The sequence below is a fragment of the Hyperolius riggenbachi genome, chromosome 2 (genome assembly GCF_040937935.1).
Source record: "Hyperolius riggenbachi isolate aHypRig1 chromosome 2, aHypRig1.pri, whole genome shotgun sequence".
Classification (NCBI taxonomy): Eukaryota; Metazoa; Chordata; class Amphibia; order Anura; family Hyperoliidae; genus Hyperolius; species Hyperolius riggenbachi.
Window position 1 is genome coordinate 380212394 of NC_090647.1, and position 24485 is coordinate 380236878.

The window sequence follows — 24485 nt, forward strand, 5'->3', positions numbered from 1 at the left end:
GATCTGCGAGATCTTGGAGCGCAGGCTGCATACATGTTTGTGGAGGGATGTACACAGCAACCAAAATAAATGAAGAAAACTCACAGGGTGAGTAGTAGGGTCTGCAGTTTATGAAGAGAGTTTCCAGCCCAGCATGTCCTCTTAATAACTAACATCCGTGCACCACCTATCGTTAATATAGAAACAGAGTCCTCCACCTTTGGTTTTGCCAGAAGTAAGTGGGTCCCGGTCAGATCTGTAGAGTGTAAATCCATTCATCTGCAGAGCGTTGTCTGGAATAAGCTCAGATAGCCAAGTCTCTGTGAAGCAAAGGGCAGCAGAGAGATGAAAGGCCTTCTTTGTTCTGATCAGTAGTTGAAGCTCGTCCAGTTTGTTATATATGGACCTGACATTTGAGAGTATGATAAGGAATGAAGAGACAAGATAACTCTGAATGTGTGAAGGCAAGTTTTCTCTTGCCTTATCTCCAGCGTATCTTAGTGAAATGAGGCCAATGTCCTGTTGAAAAAGAAATGATGGTCCAACTAAACGCAAACTGGATGGAATAACATGCCACTGCAAGATGCTGTGGTATCCATGCTGGTTCAGTATGCCTTAGATTTTGAATAAATCCCCAACAGTGTCGCCATCAAAGCACCCCCACACCATCACACCTCCTCCATGCTTCACGGTGGAAACCAGGCATGTAGAGACCATCCGTTCACCTTTTCTACATCGCACAAAGACACGGTGGTTGGAACCACAAATCTCAAATTTGGACTCATCAGACCAAAGCACAGATTTCCACTGCTCTAATGTCCATTCCTTGTGTTCTTTAGTCCAAACAAGTCTCTTCTGCTTGTTGCCTGTCATTAGCAGTGGTTTCCTAGCAGATATTCTACCATGAAGGCCTGATACATACAGTCTCCGCTTAACAGTTGTTCAAGAGATGTGTCTGCTGTTAGAACTCTGTGTGGCATTGACCTGGTCTCTAATCTGAGCTGCTGTTAACCTTCGATTTCTGAGGCTGGTGACTCGGATGAACTTATCCTCCGCAGCAGAGGTGACTCTTGCTCTTCCTTTCCTGGGGCGGTCCAAATGCAAGCCAGTTTCTTTATAGCGTTTAATGGTTTTTGAGACTGCACTTGGGAACACTTTCAAAGTTTTTCCAATTTTTCAGACTGACTGACCCTCATTTCTTAACGTAATGAAGGCCACTCATTTTTCTTTACTTAGCTGCTTTTTTCTTGCCATAATACAAATTCTAACAGTCTATTCAGTAGGACTATCAGCTGTGTATCCATCTGACTGCTCCACAACGCAACTGATGGTCCCGACCCCATTTATAAGGAAAGAAATCCCACTTATTAAACCTGACAGGGCACACCTGTGAAGTGAAAACCATTTCAGGTGACTACCTCTTGAAGCTCATCAAGAGAATGCCAAGAGTGTGCAAAGCAGTAATCAAAGCAAAAGGTGGCTACTTTGAAGAACCTAGAATATGACATTTCCAGTTTCACACTTTTTGGTTATGTACTATATGTCCACATGTGTTAATTCATAGTTTGGATGGCTTCAGTGTGAATCTACATTGTTCATAGTCATGAAAATAAAGAAAACTCTTTGAATGAGATGGTGTGTCCAAACTTTTGGTCTGTATTGTATATTATTATATTCAATATTATTGAGCACCTCAAGTGATAACTTATCAGTATTATGGTGCCCATACATGGTACAATTTTTTTTCATCCATTCTTACCATTTCTATGTTATATAAGGGAACTGCCTAAATAATCCTTTCAGTATATTCACTTAATTTACCCTTATACTACATAGAAATGGTAAAATTGGATGAAAAAAATTATACCATGTATGGGCACCATGAGAGTTATTACTTATGCAATATTATTAACCTATTTTGGTTCCTGGATGTAGTTTCTACGTCCAGGAACCATGCGCGCTACCGCGCGCCCCCGCGGCCGATCGTGCACGCGCACTCCCGGCCGCGGATTCGGTAGCCAAGGAATCAATGTATCGGGCTACGGAGCCCGATCCTTGATTCCTCTCCCCCGCTGAAAAAGCGACAGCTTCTCTCGGAAGCTGAGCTTTTTTCTGGCCGTCTTCTTCCTGATGCGTCACTCTAAGCGCGTGCTACGCTTAGAGTGACGTCATGTAAACAAACTCATGGCCACCATCTTGTGGCCAAAAAGTAATACTACACCTGGAAAAAAAAACAACACAGAATTAACACACATTTACCTTATAAATCTATTGTTTACCTCCCACCCTCCCAAAAGTACCCTAATAAAATTTTTAGTATAAAAAAAAAAACCATTACAATAAAAAAAAAAAAAAACATGTAAATCTTTACCTAAGGGTCTAAACTTTTTAAATATCAATGTAAAGATGAAATATTTCTATATTTTTTTTATTTTAAACTTGTAAATAGTGATAGATGCAAAATGGAAAAAATGCACCTTTATTTCCAAATAAAATATTGTCGCCATACATTGTGATAGGAACATAATTTTAACGGTGTAATAACCGGGACATATGGGCATATACAATACGTGAGTTTTAATTATGGAGGCATGTATTATTTTAAAACTATAATGGCTGAAAACTGAGAAATGAATTTTTCCATTTTTTTCTTATTCTTCCTGTTAAAATGCATTTACAGTAAAGTGGCTCTTAGCAAAATGTACCCCCCAAAGAAAGCCTAATTGGTGGCGGAAAAAACAAGATATAGATCAGTGCATTGTGATAAGTAGTGATAAAGTTATAGGCTAATGAATGGGAGGTGAACATTTCTCACGTGAAAACGACGGAACCTGAATGGGTTAATATCTGATCTACGGCTTATTTCCTGATGTGTCTGACAGGTTTTTAGATGGTTTTATTCTATATAGTGCTATGATATACTGTATAATAAATTGTTCATATTTTTTCTTACTACCTAGTGTAGTGCTAGTTTATGAGCCTTACTCGTTTTCCTCTTGTGCAATACATCTTGTTTTTTGCCATCAATTAGGTTTTCTTTGATTGGTACACTTTGCTAAGAATTATCTTATTCTAAATGCATTTTAATGGGAAAAATAAGAAGAAAGTTGAAAAAAATGGATTACTCAGTTTTTCGCCATGATAGTTTTAAAATAATACATACTACTGTAATCAACCCACATATTTGCCCATTTGTCCAGGTTATTACACCATTTAAATTATGTCCCTATCACAATGTATGGCAACAATATTTTACTTGGAAATAAAAGTGTAATTTTTTTTTAGTTTTGCATCAGTCACGACATGCATATTAAAAAAAAAAATGTTGAGTCCCTAAGGTAACTATTTTATTAATTTTTTTTTAAGTGTTTCATTTTGGAAAACTACACACACTTTGTTCCTAGTGTGCTCTGTTTACTGCATACACACATTACAGGAAGTAAACGCGTGTATGCTTTACTTTCACTTTAGTCAGTGGTGATCATTGATCACATGCACTTACATTGGTGAATGGGAACTGTGTTCCCATTCGGGAGACGTGTATTTACAATCTAAATGAAAAGAAGAGCCCTAATATGGTGCTTTAAATCTATGCGTTTATTGGAATAAAAGGTATTGCACTTATGAGAAAGTAGATAGTGCAGTGCATGTAAACAATTCTTGAATGGAGTGGACTCGCCAGCGCTGTAGCAGTAATCCCTCTCACAGTGCCGTGGCCAGCAGTGCTGGTGTCCGGGGGAATGGGACTTCCGTGACTCGGCTACGTAGGCGAGTCTTGGCTCCTAGCGTACCTCCATCATTACAGCTTCGTCATAACTGGCAAAGGTGTAGAGCCCCAAAATGCGTAATGATGTTGGAGACATGCTAGGTGCCAGGACCCGCCCATTTAGCCAAATCCCAGACACCAGCCCTGCTGGCCACGGTGCTGTGAGTGTGTCTACTGCTACTGCGCTATCCATTCAAGGATTGTTTACATGCGCTGTACCATCTACTTTGTCGTACATACATTACCTTTTATTCCAATAATCCCACAGATTTCTTGCACCATAGAGCACTCTTCATTTGGATTGTTCATATCACCCTTGCTATGAAGTAGCCCTGGGAGCATTGAAGCCATTAGATGCCAGTAGCCTCAGCCCTGATTGAGCGCTAACAGTCTTTGTTTTGAGACTTATAGCTACGCCCCTGGAACGGGAACAGCCCTCCCATGGGGCGTAGATATATTGTCTAGATCTCAAAAATTATTGCATTTACAAATTAAATTTGTTATTTTGCATTCGACGTGAACTTCGACTGTGAAAGGGAGCAGAGCTTAGGGCTAGCCCAGAAGTATATAGGCCCTCTGTTATCAGCAGATTATGACCACCCGAGGAAGCCCGGGAAGTGACAGGTGACACATGTAGTGGGAAAAGACTGCAGCTACAGCCAGCGTTTTGGTCCAGCTCATGTAAACCACATGCGTAGTGGTGATTACACCGTTCTGGTCCTGTGCCCCCCCCATGTCTCCTACTCTCCCCCCTGTGTAAGAACAATTAGCATTGCTCACCATACCAGCGTTTCCAACAGCTATCAGTAGACCTCTCATCTCCCACCTGGCTTCCCCGAGTGAAGGCTTCTGCTGATGATGTGATTAGCAGGGGGACAAGGCAAGGAGTCTCCAACGACACGGAACTCCCTGTCTTTGGAATATAAGATGCAGGGACTTTTTCTCCCCATTTTTGTGGAGAAAGAGTCTTTTAATCAGAAAAATACAGTACATTATGAACTTTGTCCTTATGGGATATCCAATCGCATTCAAATTATGTGAAAATATAAAGGCATTTCAAAACACATGAATAGACATCAATCCATTTGGGAAATAGTGTGATATTGGATTCTTTTTTGTTGTATGTGTGAATACACAGCCAGCTGTGCTTTTGTAAAACTCCGTGTAGAACACAAGTTTTTGAATTGGTTTTATTACTTTGGATTTTTGCAATGTTTGTACTAAAGATTAATTTATGTGCATAAAATTGATATGAGCCTAGACAATAAATTTTGGTAAAACTATGAGGCATAGGCAATAGATTACAAAATGGTTTGCTGTTGGGCATCAACAAGAAATAATCCAAATTTTAGATTATCAGTGAACTAGACCCATTTAGATTGCAAAGTAGATTGTCAAACAACTATTAAAGGCCTAGTATATACAAGCTTTTGATATCAATCAGCTTTCAGTTTATGTGAAGTCTGACATCAGTTCATGTCTCCACTATACCGAAAATGAACTAAAATTTATAATTAAAAAAAAAATGCCTACAGTATATGATGCCTGCAGAGACAAATGGTTCTGTGTTTTTCTTTACAAATGTGTGATCGATTGATAGATAAGTCAAAATGTTTTAACTTCTAGAGAATTCTTAGAAAAATCTTTTTTACAGCAAAATTATAATCTAAATGCTACATCAGATGGGCTTTAGTAATGTGTTAAAATAAATCAAAATCAGACAACCTGAAAAGAAAAAAATTACTGCAATACACTTGGCATAAAATATTTTTTATTACTGTAAAATAAACATGGAGGAAAGAAAATGCAAAAGCTTTGTGCATCTTCTCTTAAAGAAAGATAACTAAAATGATATATGATGAATAAAACATCTGACATACATATATATTTATATACTTACATGGAATATACAACCAAAGTGCTTTTTTCCAGGACATCCTTGAAAGGATTTCCTTGTTAAGTATTATGTACACTATCTTTACATGGTAGACATCTTATATAGTTAATTTTGGGAGCATAATCAAGGATATAACCTAAGTAAAAGGCATTATTTTTTGTTGGGTAATTGGAATTATGACTTTATGCTTGCCACACACTGGGAAATTTTGATCTGAGACTTATCTGACAGATTGCAGGTATTACTAACAGTACAGTTGATTACCTCAGGAAAGATCATGGTGACATGTCATTACTGCTCACTGCAAATGTGTGTACATGCTTTCATTTCCATCAAACATCTTATTTTTCCTCAGCATCTCACTGGCTATTTTAAAACTACACAGTGTTGCTTTATTACACCTTTGCTACAGCAAACCAACTCCACAAGTTATGTGATCTCTTAAATCAAATCTCCTAGTGCATAGTCAGCAATTGCTTAATATTAACTACTAGCTAGGAAAGGGGCCTTGGGTCATTCTCAATGTAGCAGGCATGGTTAGATGGTTAAAGTAGTACAATTAGCCCTGCAGCTGGATAGACGCACAAACTTTGCAATAATGTGAAAGACCAGCCACCAACCAATAGTAATGCTGCCGACCATTCCACTATTCCTACCCATGACCCCATAACACTGAAGGAAGTGGGGGCAAGGCGTGTGTGAGTAGGGGGGGGGGGGGATTGTGGGTAACAGTGGACCCTTGAACATCCACCACTGTGTCACTATGGAGGAGGTTGGGAATGGAAACAACTTGATTGTGTGTTGTCCAGGCACTCAGTTATTAATTTCCAGGTCCTTGGTACCTGTAACTGAGATCACACGACTGCAGTTTCACATGAAAGGGGTACTTAACACTTAATATAACTGCTGATCAGCAACATCGTAGAGCACAAACCCAAGCTTACTTCACTTAAGCCTGGAGTACGACTAATGATGGCTAAGTAAATTACCACAATAATAAGTAAACAAAAGTAAGGAAGTCACTGTATAACAAAAATATTTAAAAATTGATCGGTTATTAATATACATATCTTAAAATTGAGAAAAATATTGCATTTTGTAGCTTTTCTATTGCAGTTATTTGTTCAGCTTTATCCTTGAAAGCCTTTTTCTTGCAAACAACCTTTATCCAATCCAATCTATGCAACAATGTCCAGGAATGTTAAGAAGATTGATTATTAATCTGAAGCACTGACATACAGGCATTATTTAAAGGCACTGCAGTGCAGCAACCAGTAAGTGAAAGCTGTTTGGATGTGGAGGTTATCTGCATTTTGCCCAGTTGCACTTTTTACTGCCTAAATAAGCGGATATAGTAGAAGCCAGGGAAATTAAGTGATTTCATGTTCAAACATATCACTCAGACATGTTATCGCCTGTAACAGAACATATATAGAGATTAAAATAGTAACATTATGGTTGAACAAATAAAGAGGGTCCATTAAGCAACAACCCTTGTTGACAGGTCTGAGTCAGAAGCAGCTTTTAAATTTCACGTATAGGCAAAATGGCAGGAGCTTGGCACATAGATTTCCTTCAGAGGTAGCCTCCTTGATACATCTGTGTAATTGGCTGTCTAGTGCCTGGCCGCACAGTGAAGGTCATTCCCTGTTGGTAGGTACTTTGTGGTCTGTATAAAAAATAAGGGAAAAGAGATCAGTAAAATCATTTTTAAACAGCAGCAGAAATGTCTGCATGTACAGTGCAATGGATAGTAGGATCTTGACAGCACGGGATACAGTTTTACGCACCACACAATAGAAAGGACATTGAGGTACTATGAGACGCGGACAACTAAATTAAATCAGAGCGATGGAAGGTCTCACCAAGAGAGGTTGGGCAAACTGGGCTTATTTAGCTTGGAAATAAAGATGGATGAGATGTAACTTGATTGGCATGTGTAAATACAGAGGGCACTACAAAAGCTTGGCTAATTAGCTTTTGTGTCCCTTATCTTGTACAAAGGACAAGGGAACCTGATCTGTGTATGGAGTGAAAATGTTTTCAATTATTAAAAAATGGGTTCTGTACAGGGGGCACAACTCGAAATCACTGGACAAATGCGAGACTTACGAAAGTAACATCACCCCCCCCCCCCCACCTCCATCTCTCTGTACAGGTAAACTGAGAACTAATGTTAATCAAATGGCTAGTGCACCACACTTTTCCCCATGCAGATAGAGAACATGCTCCCAGCGCTTCACTGCTCTCAGTTTTTTTTTATCAATTACATTACTTTCTGTGATAAAGATGTGCATTTTTCACACATACAGACACATGGTGTGCAGAAAACGCATACAGAAAACGGACAGACTTGTATTCTCCCAGCCTCGGCTTATTACACTGACTCTGTCCATCTCTGATGGAGCAGAATTGGCTCTGTAGATTTCTCCAGCATCACTACAGTACAAAGCACTTGGGGAGGGGTAGAGAGGTTGGGGGATGGGCATTGTACACAAGACCCTGCTGAACACTGTATAGGGACTGTCTAGAAATCTTTGTCTGCAAAACTTTGTACGATTCCTTATTCGTGGCTGAGCAGATGCAGCCATTAGAACAATTGTGCAGAGAGTAGAACGCTTTTTCTCTCTGTGGCCTTTGTTATCAGTCTCTCAGGACACAAAAGAAAAACTTCTTCCCCGCCAGAGGGTTCTTTACCATATCAGAGTTTGAAATGTGGAATATTTTATCAAAGAAAGTAGTTATGGCAAAATCTTTACCTGCATTTAAATGGGGCTTGGATATTTTCCTTGCATTGAAGGGCATTTACGGTTATAATGACTAGGCAATTCCTGGGTTCATCACTTAGTTTTGCATTGTCTGTGTAAAATGAGGTAGGGGGAAGAGAGAGAGAGAGAGAGAGAGAGAGAGAGAGAGAGAGAGAGAGAGAGAGAGAGAGAGAGAGAGAGAGAGAGAGAGAGAGAGAGAGAGAGAGAGAGAGAGAGGTGTATGCTTCAGGGAGAGATAGCTGTAGTTAGGTCTGATTTACCAACTAACAACTGCAATTTATATGAAGTATAGAGTGTTATGTAGAACAGTTCTAGATTTACATAGTTTAGAGCTGTGTGTGCTAGCTTACAAGTTACAATACGTTATCTGTAGTCCTGCAGCTTGTTTGCTACAAGCTGCACTTGGTACCGTGAGAAGAACTGTCTACAGGCCAATGCACAGTTGCACACCAAAAACGGCTAGCGGATCTGCAAAGAGTTTTTGAAGGAGGTTTTTCAGAGAGATTCTAGGCATGTTTAGAGAGATTTTCTAAACATGCCTAGTGTTTTTTTTGGAGTGTTTTTGTGTAGACTATTTTATATTTTGTTACAGTAAAGCTGTAACTGAACAGCTTCTGTAACAAAACCGCTTGAAAAATCGCTCTGATCTAGCGTTTTTCAGAGATTTTCCACTTTTCTATACTTTACAATTAAGGTGGCCACACACGATACAATAAAATTATCAGATTTTACTGCAATTCGATAAAAACAATCAGATCTCCCGAGAGAATTGAAAGCTTTTTTTTCATTCGACAGAAAAATCCGATCGGATTTCCCGGTTTCTTTGATTTTTATCAATCCGGAATGCCAGATATTTTTCTTCAATCTTTGTAAAGATTGTATAGTGTGTGTTAGATTGTCAATTTATTAATACACACACTCTAGCAATTTTGTCAGAGTTTCCAATCCTTTTCATCATAATTGGGGAAAAATTGAACATACGTGTGTGGTACATTGTAACATTTCAAAAATATGACCAATCAGTCAGAAAAATGTATTGCAATTTTTAAATTGAAGACATTTAAAAAAATTGTATGGTGTGTGGCCACCTTTAGGCAGAAACGCCTCAGAAATCTAAAAAATGCTGCAGAGCCAACCAGAGTTTGCGCTTGGGGAAAAAACAAACAGCTTTAGTGTGCACCATCCCATTCACATTCATTAGCCAAGTGGTTTTCAACCCGAAAGTGTTTTTAAAAAAACGTATTTTTTTGGACCATAAGACGCACTTTTTCTCCTCCAAAAATGGAGGGAAAAAGTCACTGTGTCTAATGGTCCAAATGTAACAATTTTGCTCGGGCATGTGTCCCCTTTCCCAAGTCCCTGGCTGCTGTCTTGTGTCCCCTCTTCTGTCCCGTGTTCCCTCCACTGTCCCTGTGTCTCTAGGGGCATTCCACAACAAAGTGTTTAGGCTGTGGCACCCATGGCCCCCGAGGTAATGTGCGGATCACGAGAGGGACAAGTTTTACCTGGACAGAGGGAGAAGCCATCCATATCCCTCAGCTGCAACGATCACACCCAGCACCGAAAACAGCCCGCACCGATAACAGCCCGCACCTATACGAGAGGGGAGAAAGCGGTAGGGCATCCCAGCTGACCTGCAGGCTGTGGCTTACAGCAGAACGAGGGAATAGGGCAGGAATGAGTAGCGGTAATCGTTCATAGGAAAGCTGCTCGGGGGTCCGTGCACGCTACCGAAACCTCTCTCCCCTCACTTCCGCTTTAGTGACATAAGCGGAAGTGACGAGAGATAGGCTTCGGCAGCGGGCACGGACCCCCGAGTGGCTTTGCTAAGGACAATTACTGCTACTCATTCCTGCTCTATGGCCCTGTTCTGCTGTAAGCCGCAGCCTGCAGGCCAGCTGGGATGCCCTGACACTCTCTTCCCCTCTCACATAGGTACGGGCTGTTATCGGTGCAGGCTGTTATCGGTGCTGGATGCGATCGCTGCAGCTGAGGGATATGGATGGTTTCCCCCTCTGTCCAGGTAAAACTTGTCCCTCTCGTGAGCCGCACATTACCCCGGGGCCCATGGGTTCCACATGCTTCTTCTGTGGCCTGAGGGTAAGGACATGCTGGGGGAGCAGGGGAGGGGTGTCATGTGCTGTTGGTGGCCATATTATGTGATAGAGGACAAGGGACAGACAGGGTAGGGGTGTCATTTACTGAAGGGAGACAAGGTGTCATGTTCTGGGGGATAGGGTGTGTGTGTCATATCATATACTGGGGTGGGGGACAGGGGTGTCATGTGCTGGGGTGGGACAGGGGCTGTTTTTACAGGGGAAGGGAGATCTGATTGGTGGGGGTGGGAGCAGGCACCATCATTTCAGTGTTTGTCATAGGTGCCATATAACCCAGACACACTACTGCACACAAGACTAAGGACAGGGGACACACAGGACTCAAGACAGAGGATAGGGGACACAAGAGACTTGGGACAGATACGGACAGGAGACAGAGAGGAGCACATATGAGGACACAGGGGGCACAATTACAGACACAAAAGGTACAAGGGGACACAAGGACAATAATTAGGGGGAAGGGGGGGGGGGGGGGGAGACTCAGGGTGCTCCTGCACCATGGACGCACCAGGTTTGGTAGATTATTTTTTTCCCCTCGTTTTTGTCCTCTAAACCTAGGTGCATCTTATGGTCCGGAGCATCTTATGGTCCGAAAAATATGGTAGCTGTATTATACTACCAACATAGAGAACTATCATTCCTAAGAATTATATATTGCTTTAGTACATAGTTAAGGTGCACAGTAAAGGGAATCTGAGATGTGGAATTAAAAAGAAAATATACATACCTGGGGCTTATGGCTCCCACGCAGTCATCTGCCTCCTCATTCTTTTGCAATTGGCCCTGGTAAGTCCTCCAGTGCACGGTGCGGCCACTCTTGCCACTGGTAGTGTTCATCACCGCAAAGGTACAGAACTCTCCCAGCAGTGGGGGAAAAGTGCACGCAGCAGGACTGCTCTGACTGGTACAGATTGGATGACTTACTGGGGCCAGTTGCAGACCAATGAGGAGTCGGAGGGCGACAGCGTGGGGGCAATAAGCCTGGAGGGGGCTGGAGGAAGACCAAGTTATGTATTTTTTTTTTATGCCCCATCTCAGGTACACTTTAACAATATCATTTATCAACCAATCAACCTTTTCGAACGATCAGAATAGTATTGGATAGTGCCAATCTACGAGAATCAATTCATTCCAATCACAAATGTATTGATCGCTCTCTTCCGACACACACACACACACACATATATATATCTCCTAAATGAACTACTACCAGAAAAAAAAATGTCATTCAAAATACATGTGTACACATACATTTGGATGTACATTTGCAGTTTGTAATAAAATTACATTTTACCTATCTACCTACGTCACTACAAGCTACAGTAGGTACCATATATTCCGGTGTATATGACGACTGGGTGTATAAGACGAACCCCCAACTTTTCCAGTTAAAATATAGTGTTTGGGATATACTCGCCGGTTAAGACTACCCCTCTTCTGACACCTATCAAATAAACATTAAAAAAAAAATCATATACCATTAGACTACAGTACAGGTGTTGAACTCCAGTCCTCGAGAGTCCTATCCATGCTAGTGTTTAGGATGAACTGAGAAATGTGTTAAACTTGATGAATAACCTTTCCCGATTCAGAACCATCAGTTAATTTGAGCTGTACTAAATGTGCAACCTTGTTGAGGACTGGAGCTCAACAAAGGGGAGCATGGTGGCGTAGTGGATAGTGCTCATCTTGCAGCGTTGGGTCCCTGGTTCAAATCCCAGCCAGGGTACTATCTGCAAGGGAGTTTTCATGTTCTCCCCGTGTCTGCATGAATTTCCTTGAGGAACTCTAGTTTCCTCACACATCCATAAAACAATAGATCAGGTCATTGGCATCCCCCTAATAATTGGCTCTAGATTATGGTGGACATACAGTATAACTATGGTAGGGATTAGACTGTGAGCCCCTCTGAGGGCTATAATAATCCCTGGACTAGAGCATCACTTAATATCGGATTCTTAGTTTCCTTCATGTTTTTCAACTGCACTCCCTGGAAAATACCTATTTAAAGCGGATCCGAGATGAAAAACTATCTATAACAAGTGACTTGTCTATAGATCTTATCTAAAGTTTAGATAGTTTACACAGCAAATCTAGCTGCAGACAGCTTCAGCAGTTTAGGATTATTTATTCATGTAATACAATGAGAGCGGCCATGTTCTGTTTGTCACATTACACACAGGCAAGCTGATCTGCGTCTCCAGCCCTCAGCCTGTGAAAATGTCATTCCCCTCTCCTCCTCCCCTCTGCCTCATAAATCTCTAGCTAGTAACCACCTCCTCCTCCTGCCCAGACTGAGCTCCCACAAGCCCTTGCTACTAAGGCTGAGAGTGCCAAGGCACTCTGGAGAAGCTGCGGGTGAGGCTTGTTTAGTCTATAGGGAATTAGAGTATTAAAACAAAAACACACAAAAAAAGTATTTGGCTTGAGGAATGCCCTATAAACCAGGGCTGTGGAGTCGGTACAAAAATCCACCCACTCCGACTCCTCAGGTTATGATTCCACAGAATGAGACTCCTCGACTCTGACTCCTAATTTGCATATTACAATCTTGTTGATTGAAAGTATGCAACATGAAATGCATCTCTTTACTGCCAACGCTTAGGAATTTTAAAAGACATCTGAAGTGAGAAGGATATAGAGGCTGCCATATTTCTTCCCTTTTAAGCAATACCGGTTACCAGGATATCTGGCGGATGTTCTGCCTCTATACTTTTAGTCATAGACTAAAACTAGTCCTTGGTAAGAGTACTTGTAAAAGGTACAGACCGGAACAAAGAACCTCTATCAGGCCCTAGGCAATGTAACTGTGGGTACATGTAAGAGTGATGTGCAGGTACTCTGCAGGAGAATGAGGCGATTCTTCCTCTATTACACATTTTTCATGCACAATCTGAACCAGGTTTATGGGTGATAGACAACACCTCTGTGTTCAATGTGCACAACATTCTCAGTGGATTCCCTGCAGCTCTGTGGGGAGTGCATATGTAGAGTATAGTACTACTGTGTAACAAAGTAAACCTAGATGAAAGTTTTATACATACCTGGGGCTTCCTCCAGCTCCCTTCATGCCAATCAGTCCCTCACTGTCCTCCTCTGCCACCTGGATCTTCTGCTATGGGTACAGGTACTTATGCCAGTCGGGCATAGTGGTATGCCCACACTACACCACCAGGAACGTACTACACCTGTGCAGCACTATTGCACAGGTGCAGAATGCTCCTGGCTGTGAGAGCGGCACGCGGCCGGACTGCGCTGACTGGCTGAATTACCGGGACTCCAGGTGGCGGAGGACGACAATGAGGGACTGATTAGCCTGAAGGGGGCTGGAGAAAGAGCCAGGTATGTATAAAACTTTACTTTTCATCCGTCTCAGGTACCCTTTAATTCGTAGTCACCAAACCAAATTTTAACATATCAAATTGTTTGATTTCATGAGCAAACATTTATACATTTTCATAAACCAGCATCAATGCAGAATTATTTCCATGTCATAGACCATCGTCCATCTCTATTAGGTTACACAGCTACACATCTTTATTGATGTTATTTAGATATATAAGAGATTCCTGTGTACACATCATATATACAGTCACAATCAGATATGTATATCTGACAAAAAATATATGGGCTGTTTTATTGAAGTAGCACAAGTAACTATTTGATTGGTTTATTTTTGTGGAATAAGCAGAGCTACTACTGTATATATAAATTTATGACTACTATCTGAGAAATCTCTATTTTAATTACAGTTTAATTTCATTAGGAGTCTGAGCAATTTTCCCCGACTTCAGGTACCCAAAATTGCTCCGACTCCACAGCCCTGCTATAAACTATACGAAAGGAACACAATTATGCAATGAGTAAAAGTTTATCTCGGATCCACTTTAAAGGAAACTACAGCTGAACTGATATAAAAGTTTTATACATACGTGGCCATGCGCACGGATTGCTCCCACAACACCATCCTCAGTCTTCTCCCTCTTTAGTACCAGGTCCTCCAGTCGCGGCCAGTCTGCGCAAGAGGAAGTGGGCTCTTTACATATCTCTCAGGTCTCATATATCAGGTGGGCGCACTCCTTTTGCACAGACTGGCCGCGCAGTTACGGGATCCAGTACCGAAGAGAGAGAAGACTGAGGATGGCAGCGTTGGAGCGATCCGTGCGCATGGGGCTGGAGGAAGTCCCAGGTATTATATCCTTTCAGCTCTGGTACACTTTAAAGATGCCAGCTGGTTTGCTCACTCATGTATGTGCATATTAATCTGGCAGTTAGATGTGTCAGTGCCATTTAAAGAGCATTTTTGAAAATTAAGGAATCCCCTATGAGGAGATGGACTAATTCCAAACAGGTGGGTCAGAGGTTTAGAGCTACCAGAATAGAAATACCTACAGTAACTGTTAAATAGGAAGAGTAATTTACAGTGTATTGTCATCGGGGACAGGTATACTTATATGTGTACATGGGCATTTAAAATGTTTACAGTTTTTCACAAAAAAGTGATCCTATTTAGTAAGGATTAGAACGGCAACTGGTATGCTGGTCATATTTCCACTTCAACACATGGTGGCAGATATCTTTGAGTTGAGGGCAAGTGTTTAGTTAGTACTGCCCGCGACTCCTCTCACGCTCCTTGTGGCAAGCTTGTTGTGTAGAATACCTGAAAATCTTTGCGCAGGGAGAGGCTCAGAGGATGTATCCATAAAGATGTAATTCTTATCTATATATTAAATGGGAACTGAAGAGAGAGGTATATGGAGCCTGCCATGTTTATTTCCTTTTAAGCAATACCAGTTGCCTGGCAACCCTGCTGATCCTCTGCCTCTAATACTATTAGCCATAGCCCCTGAACAAGCATGAAGCAGATCAGGTGTTTCAGACTTTAAAGTCAGATAAGACGAGCTGCATGCTTGTTTCTGGTGTTATTTAGATACTACTGCAGAGAAATAGACCAGCAGGGCTGCCAGGAAACTGGTATTGATTAAAAGGAAATAAATCTGGCAGCCTCCGTATATCTCTTACTTCAGTTCCCCTTTAAGATTCTTTGTGCACTGCATTGGGATTCATTTTTATAGTGAACCCAAGGTGAGAGTGATATAGAAGCTGTCATAATGAATTCCTTTCAAACAATACTAGTTTTCTGGCAGCCCTGCTGATCTATTTGGCTGCAGTAGCGTCTGAATTACACCAGAAACAAGCATGCTCCTAATCTTGTCAGTTCTGACAACGTCAGAAACACCTGTTATGCTGCATGCTTGTTCAGGGTCTACGGTTGAAAGTATTAGAGGCAGAGAATCGGCAGGGCAGCCAAGGCAACTGGTATTGCTTACAAGGAAATACATTCGGCAGCCTTCATATAACTCTCACCTCGGGTTAACGTCCCTCCAATAACTTTGTAGGAGACGCGCTTTCATTAAATTTCACCTGCCTCTCACCTCTGTAACCTAGACTAATCCTAACCTTCACTTTGGTCTATACCAAACCTTAGCCTCCCCCTTACATGACTCGATAGGTAAATCTAATGTCAAATCTATTAAACATCATTTCCATTAGATTTGATAATTATATTAAAAGTAGGGCATTTTTGCTAAATATTATGATTGAAATTTCAAAATAAATATTGATTGAACATGTAGGTTTTTGCTCTATCAATGCCATCAAGTAGTGCACAATCTATGTTTGCATAGCTTTGTACCAAATCAGGCAGTGGAAGGTTAACCGTTGCAGCAGTAAGATCAATATCACAATATCAGACAAAAATCTTGGCTAATATGCATTTTTGCAAAGTGGTACAAAAGGTAAACAATTGTATCTGTAAGAAAACAAATTTACCTAACCTACTACAAACCCTACAAACTTATGCTAGGTACACACTGAGATTTTCTGTCAGATTTACTGTCAGACTGATTATTTCCAAAATGTCCAATCTGATTTCCGATCAAACACCCATGGATTTCCATCCGTTTTCCGTACATCAATAGAAAATCGATCAGAACTCAGATGGGACATGTTGGAAATGTTCAATCTGGCAGTAAATCTGCCAGAAAATATCATAGTGTGTACCTAGCATTAAGCTTAACCTCCCTGGCATTCTGTTTCTGCTGGATTTACGTGCAAAATGATCCAATCAATTTTCATCACCTTTTTTCCTGTAACTTACAAAAATGTGTCAAACAAAGGTCTAGTATAGATTTTGAGTATAATCAAAGCTTGAAACAAAATCAAATCAAAACTAAATCTTCAAAATGACTCCCCAAAATATCTAATTTACACTACTGAGCTGCAGTGGCTCAACCTGCACTAATATGAATGTAAAGGTAGCCATACATATAGCGATGATGGGCAGATTCAACCAAAAGACAAATCTCTCTCAGATCCCTCTTGAATCAGATTCGATCAGACGGCTGTCCATACACTGCAGTTTGCCAATTCCCAAGAGATTTCATGCTGAAATCCATCGGGAACCAGAGTCCGCGGCTGACCCCCAGTGTATAAATGTAAACACCCCCTGTGTACATTTATACATTACCTGTCCTGTGTCACCTACCATGCGGTGCTCATCTGCCTTCGGAATCCTCTGCAGGTTATTGTATTGAATGCAATACAAAAAAATTGTTTGCCTCCAGATATTGATGACACTGCGTGTCCCTGGCGTTATAAACACAGATCACTGGGGAAAAGGGTCACTATCGGAGGTACATGACGAGGCATCAGCACGCCAATGGGGAGTATAGATGCCCCCAGTATAGATAGCCAGGTATAGGTGCCCCAGTACAGGTTAGCTAGGTATAGTTGCCCCAGTACAGCTTAGCCAGCTATAGGTGCCCCAGTATAGCATCTCCCCCTTCTCCTTCCATCTGCGATAGTGGGTGGATGTTATCGTTACCGTGCCTCTCTCCCACGCTCCAGTCTTCTCTGTTCACGGTACATGGGACAGAGAAAAACGGAGCTGGTGGTGATAGCACGGGAGAGATGCATGGTGAGAAACAGCGTTGTCTGCCCAACATCACTGCAGGGAAGGGGGGGGGGGGGGGACATACTGTGGCGCCTATAGCTAGTTAACATGTACTGGGGGAAAGGGTGCCATAGAAAACCTCCTGGGAGGCATGTCTAACACTGTCAGGCATACCACTTTCAGCTAATTTTTCTTGCCTAACACAGAGTGTCTAGCATATTGCCCAGGAGGTTAAAGACAACTGTGATTGGGAGGGGTGGGAGTTAGGGTGAGCAAAATTACTTACCTAGGGGGTGCTGCTCCCCAGCCAAGGGGCCACCATCTTTTGAACGGACTGATTGCAGCTGTACCACATTATGAACTTCCCCGCAAATTTAAGCGCATGGCCGCATACTGCCGGGAGAGGTCAGTGAATGTGAGCCCTGCCGGGCCCCCCAGGTCTCATGTATTGTGTACTCATACCAGTGTCCCTCATCTTACAAGCCTTGCTCCATGGCCGCCAGGGGCACTTGTACCACAGGACCTAGCCACATGGGAAGACGGGGGTCATCGGGAAATCGAAATGCCGTTATTGCCACATACCCAACCAAGCCATTTTCAGCATGCTATAGTGATCATTTTGAAAAATTTTTTAGCCAGAAATCAAACCAAATGACAATTGGGAGGCCATGTTACAGCATCGATCTCTGTCAGATTTAATCATCATGATTCAATTGGCTGAATATTGATGCCACAAATTGATGTTTAATGTATGGGCACCTTTTTTGAAATATTTGATATACAGATCAGTCTGATAATGCCTCTCTGCATATCCATTCCTGTTCTTTGCAAGTGACCTTTTTGCTACTAAGCACAGACAGAAAGAAAGAAAGAGGATATATGTGTAGGTAGCAATGATAAGACTTGAAAAAGGAGTAAAGCTTTCCTGCAATAATGGAGATCAGAGGTGATTTACAATGGGCTGGTGGGAAGTGGTTAACCACTTGAGGACTGTAGGCTTTACCCCCCTTAAGGACCAGACCCTTTTTTTCCATTCAGACCACTGCAGCTTTCATGGTTTATTGCTCGCTCATACAACCTACCAACTAAATTAATTTTACCTCCTTTTCTTGTCACTAATAAAGCTTTCTTTTGGTGCTATTTGATTGCTGCTGCGATTTTTACTTTTTATTATATTCATCAAAAAATACATGCATGCAAATGATTTTTTTTAACTTTCTGTGCTGACATTTTTCAAATAAAGTAAAATTTATGTATACATGCAGCACGAAAAATGTGGACAAACATGTTTTTAATAAAAAAAAAAAACATTCAGCCTATATTGATTGGTTTGGGTAAAAGTTATAGCGTTTACAAACTATGGTGCAAAAAGTGAATTTTCCCATTTTGAAGCATCTATGACTTTTCTGACCACCTGTCATGTTTCATGAGGGGCTAGAATTTCAGGATAGTATAAATACCCCCCAAATGACCCCATTTTGGAAAGAAGACATCCCAAAGTATTCACTGAGAGGCATGGTGAGTTCATAGAAGATTTTATTTTTTGTCACAAGTTAGCGGAAAATGACACTTTGTGACGAAAAAGAAAAAAAAAAGTTTCCATTTCTTCTAACTTGCGACAAAAAAAATGAAATCTTCCACGGACTCACTATGCTCCTCTCTGAATACCTTGAAGTGTCTACTTTCCAAAATGGGGTCATTTGTGGGGTGTGTTTACTGTCCTTGCATTTTCGGGGGTGCCTAATTGTAAGCACCCCTGTAAAGCCTAAAGGTGCTCATTGGACTTTGGGCTCCTTAGCGCAGTTAGGCTGCAAAAAAGTGCCACATATTGCCGTACTCAGTAGAAGTAGTATATTGGGTTTTGGGGTGTATTTTTACACATACCCATGCTGGGTGGGAGAAATCTCTCTGTAAATGACAATTTTTTTTTTATTTTTTTTTTACACACAATTGTCCATTTACAGAGATATTTCTCCCACTCAGCATGGGTATGTGTAAAAATACACCCCAAAACACATTATACTACTTCTCCTGAGTACGGCGATACCACATGTGTGGCACTTTTTTGCACCCTAACTGCGCTAAGGGGCCCAAAGTCCAATGAGTACCTTTAGGATTTCACAGGTCATTTTTGTTTCAAGACTACTCCTCACGGTTTAGGGCCCCTAAAATGCCAGGGCAGTATAGGAACCCCACTAATGACCCCATTTTAGAAAGAAGACACCCCAAGGTATTCTGTTAGGAGTATGATGAGTTCATAGAAGATTTTATTTTTTGTCACAAGTTAGCGGAAATTGATTTTAATTGTTTTTTTTTCACAAAGTGTCATTTTCCGCTAACTTGTGACAAAAAAATAAAATCTTCTATGAACTCACCATACTCCTAACAGAATACCTTGGGGTGTCTTCTTTCTAAAATGGGTCATTTGTGGGGTTCCTATACTGCCCTGGCATTTTAGGGGCCCTAAACCGTGAGAAGTAGTCTAGAAAACAAATGCCTCAAAATGACCTGTGAATAGGACGTTGGGCCCCTTAGCGCACCTAGGCTGCAAAAAAGTGTCACACGTGGTATCGCCGTACTCAGGCAGCCTGTATAATACACTTTGTAAACATTACAAAGCGTATTATACGCTTCCTATGCGGTGATCATCGGGTTAACAACCTGGCGGCGCTTCCGATTGGCCGGCGGGCTGACGTCGGCAAGTGGTTAATAAGGTTCCCTTTAACTCACCTCTCCAGGGTGTCTCAAGGTGGGTTTAGAGGGGGGAATAGATGCAAGCAATGCACTGGCGAGGTGATCAGGGCTGGGGTCTGAGGGTGTTCTGAGGGTGTGGACGGGTGATTGAGTGCCCTAGGGGCAGATAGGGGTCTAATCTGATGGGTAGCAGTGACAGGGGGTGATTGATGGGTAATTAGTGGGTGTTTAGGGTAGAGAACAGATGTAAATACTGCACTTGGGAGGTGATCGGACGTCGGATCTGCGGGCGATCTATTGGTGTGGGTGGGTGATCAGATTGCCCGCAAGGGGCAGGTTAGGGGCTGACTGATGGGTGGCAGTGACAGGGGGTGATTGACAGGTGATCAGGGGGATAGATGCATACAGTGCACAGGGGGGGGGGGGGGTCTGGGGAGAATCTGAGGGGTGGGGGGGGTGATCAGGAGGGAGCAGGGGGCAGTTTAGGGCATAAAAAAATAGCGTTTACAGATAGTGACAGAAAGTGATTGATGGGTGATTAGAGGGGTGATTGGGTGCAAACAGTGGTCTGGGGGGGGGGGGGTCGGAGGGGTGCTGTGGGGGATCAGGGGGCAGGGGGGGGGGAATTAGTGTGCTTGGGTGCAGACTAGGGTGGCTGCAGCCTGCCCTGGTGGTCCCTCGGACACTGGGACCACCAGGGCAGGAGGCAGCCTGTATAATACACTTTGTATACATTACAAAGTGTATTATACACTTTGTATGCGGCGATCCGGGTGCTAGTAACCCACCGGCGCTTCCGAACGGCCGGCGGGTTACAGCGCGAGGGGGGCGGAGCCAGTCCCCGGAGGAGGATCGCGTCACGAATGACGCGATCGCTCCGCCCATGCCCGTACAAGGACTGCCGGCAATTGTACATGCAGCGGTCCTTGCGGGATCCACTTCCCGGCCGCCATTTGTACATGCGGCGGTCGGAAAGTGGTTAAAGATTGGCTGCTGCTGGCATAGTGGTGGCTGCTGAGTGATTCAGAATCATCATGATTCGCCAAGTACGCCGAATGACATACCCAGAATGGTTTTTGGTACTCATGGCAATGGAAGTTGTACATAAGATAGACAGTGTTAACAGCATGAAAAATAACCACAAAACAGGCATAAGAAGCCTGTGTGTCTTCTGTAGGTCGGAATCAGGTGGATTAGGCAGTGATTAGAGTTCCCCAGGGTAGCACCTTGAGCAGCCTTGTACATGCTCTTGTGGACTATATAACAGTGGTTAAGGGTGCTGTGGTTCAAGAAACATGTTGCTTGTATCGAGGCAATTCTTTTCCCAAGTTTGCATTGTTGAAATCCCCCAGGATGATTAAGAGGGCCCCTGGATAGGTGGTTTCCCATTGTGAAATGTTGAAAAGAGTACAAAGGGCATGCCTTGTATTTGCGTCGGGATGGGGGGGGGGGGGGTGTAGACCCCTAACAAGAACAAAGGAGGAGCTTTGAAATTTAACCACTTCAGCCTACAGTGTTTCACCTTATGCATCCTAGCAACTTTCACCTCCCATTCATTCGCCAATAACTTTATCACTAATCACACTGAAATTATCTATATCTTTTTTCCACCACCATTTAGGCTTTCTTTGGGTGGTACATTTTGCTAAGGATTATGTTATTCTTAATCCATTTTAACAGGAAGATTAAGAAAGAAATAGAAAAAATTCATTTTTTCTCGGTTTTCGGCCATTATAGCTTTAAAATAATACAGGCCTTTTGACCATATCCCCCAATACTATACTATTATGTTACAACCACACAGACATTTATATATAATATACAATTATGTACACACAGCACTCTGATATGCTCTTCATCTCTGTCATGTTTCAGTGTGATACTCCGGTTGTTTAATGCCTGATGAAGCGGGATTGTGCCCATGAAACGCGTTGCAGTTTTATCTAGGAGTATGTAATAAATGTTAACCTCAAGCGACAGCATCGTGTCTGTTTTGGTGTGGCTGGTCCACCACCGCCACCTGAATGTTTTAAACTTTTTAGCATATTTTATCCTTTTGGCACCTCTGTACATCCATATATCAAGTTTTCCACCCCTGGTGGAAGGGTGGTACACCCTCTTCCTCTATCTACAGAGAGCGACATCTTAGTCCTGAGTGGGGACATGCCTAATCTCCCCACCTGCCTGTACAGTGGTTGCCTAAGTGGTAACCCATGTTTGTAAGTATAATACTTACGTGTCATTATTCCTCCCTGTTCCAATACATACCACACTATACCGGGGCTCTCGGTTTGTCTGTTTTACTAACCTACAGATCTAGGAATGGGATTTCGTGATGGTGACAACTGACCATGAATTTAAGATTACGACAGTTTGTATTGATGCATCTAACAAACTCATTCAGGTCAATCTGACTGCCAGTCCACAGGATGAAGATGTCATTTATGTACCTGTGCCAGACTAGAATCCGGCACAGGTACATAGAGATCCTCGTCTGAATATTTGCCGGGGACAGAGGCCGTCTTTATCGCCGCTCCCTGCATCTGGAGGTAGTGGTCCCCATCAAAAATAAAAATGTTATTAGTCAACAAAAATTGCAAAAGCATCAAAAGGAATCTATTGTGTATTGCAAACTCCAGACCTAACTCTCCAAGAAAAATGTTCCAACTGCAGAAAGACCCAACTCATGTGGAATATACAAGTACAGGGCCTCGACATCAAGGGTGACAAGCAGAACGCCAGGGGGAACCTGTAACCCATCCATAACCCTTAAAAAAAGGAGAAGAAGCTCTAATGTAGGATGGAAGAGACTGCACATAGGTCTGCAAGTGTTTATCAATGTATATACTAATCCTCTCAGTTAAACAGCCACAGCCCGACACTATCGGGCGTCCCGGTGGCTTTTCCAGTCTTTTATGCAACTTAGGAAGTGCGTAAAAGGTAGGTGTCACCGGACGCAACAGTTTCATAAAATCATAAACCTCAGAGATAATACCACTGTGCAGTGCCTCATCCAAAATAGCATAAAGTTCACCCCGGCAGCGTGTCACCCTCGATGCCGAGACCCTCCTATAGCAGTCCTGCTGTGACAAAATCTGCACACACATATCCCTATAGGCCAGTTTGGACAACCACAACATTCCTGCCTTTGTCAGAAGGCTTAATGATCAAATTCGTTTGTCTACCAAATCATCTATTGCCCGAATTTCTTCCTCCATGAGGTTGGCAGGGCGAGTGCGCATATAAAGTTCCATTCATTCTCTTTCTAGAGAGGTTGGTTAGAGTTAAGAGAAAGAGGATGATATTCCTAAAATTTGTTATTAAACCGATGTCTTTTTACCTGAGACAGGCGGGGAGGATGGTTGGCCCCTAAATGGGCCCCAGCCTCCGCACTTAGGGCATGAAAATTTCCCTCGTCTCCCTCCAGCAACTCATCATCTGAATCATCAAATAAATCACATAAATCCCGGCGATCTAAGTCAGACAAAGAATGTTCAGCCAGTTTTGGCCTGCCCCAGGGGTGCCCGTCATCCATTTGTGTACACAATGAGTGCAACAAGATCCTCCTCTCAAAGAGGTGAAGATCTTTTATTACTTCAATTATGTCCATGCCGTGGGTGGGGCAGAAGCCCAGCCCACGTGCAAGGACCCTTATCATAACTTCGGGGATCACCTCAACCGTCAAGAGGATTACCTGTAAGGGCTGGTTCAGACGGGCGTTTTTGTGGCATTTAACGCAGCGTTTCAGACGCAGCGTTTTTTGGGATCTACTGCCATCCCATGCAAGTGAATGGGAGCGTTTAGAGCTGGCTTTTGCAGGCTTTCATGAAAGCCTGGCAGTAGATCCCAGCGTTGCGTCTAGTCTCAAAAGCAACATGCTGCTTTCAGAGGCAGTAAACGCGAGGAAACAATAGCAGAGACCAGAACTGCTAGCCTTGAACGCTTTTCAAAAGCTTTCAAAAGCTAGCTTTTAAACGCTGGCGTTTAAACGCTGGCGTTTGAACGCAATGCCAAGCAAAAGCTCAGCAGATGCCCGTGTGAACCAGCCCTTAGTCGGACAAACAGGCGCCACCAGATGGTGCACATTTAACTGGCCCTGGGGGCATTATTCTAAAAAAGTGCAAGAGGAAGACAACGGCACAGAGACACAGGCCCCACGTCCACCATCCAGCCGACCCTTCCTCCGCCCCTTCTATATGGGTGTCGTCTGGGAATTGTACAGTTGAACATCTTTATTTTTGCGGTTATTAAGCTTCACAATTTTATGTCCTTTTACAGGCGCATGAATATACATTCTAGAACAGGTATT

General features: G+C 42.5%; 1 protein-coding gene across 3 annotated transcripts in view; it reads right to left on the bottom strand.

The window, feature by feature from the left end:
• Positions 1–5510: 5510 nt before the first annotated feature.
• The window catches only part of LOC137546839 (uncharacterized protein C6orf132 homolog), a 165789-nt gene continuing 146814 nt past the window's right edge, over positions 5511–24485 (bottom strand). For all 3 annotated transcript variants that reach the window (XM_068269748.1, XM_068269750.1, XM_068269749.1), the window contains one exon: positions 5511–7311. In XM_068269748.1, coding sequence (XP_068125849.1) covers positions 7218–7311 — 94 coding nt within the window. In that variant the 3' untranslated portion in view covers positions 5511–7217. The remainder of the gene's footprint in view (positions 7312–24485) is intronic.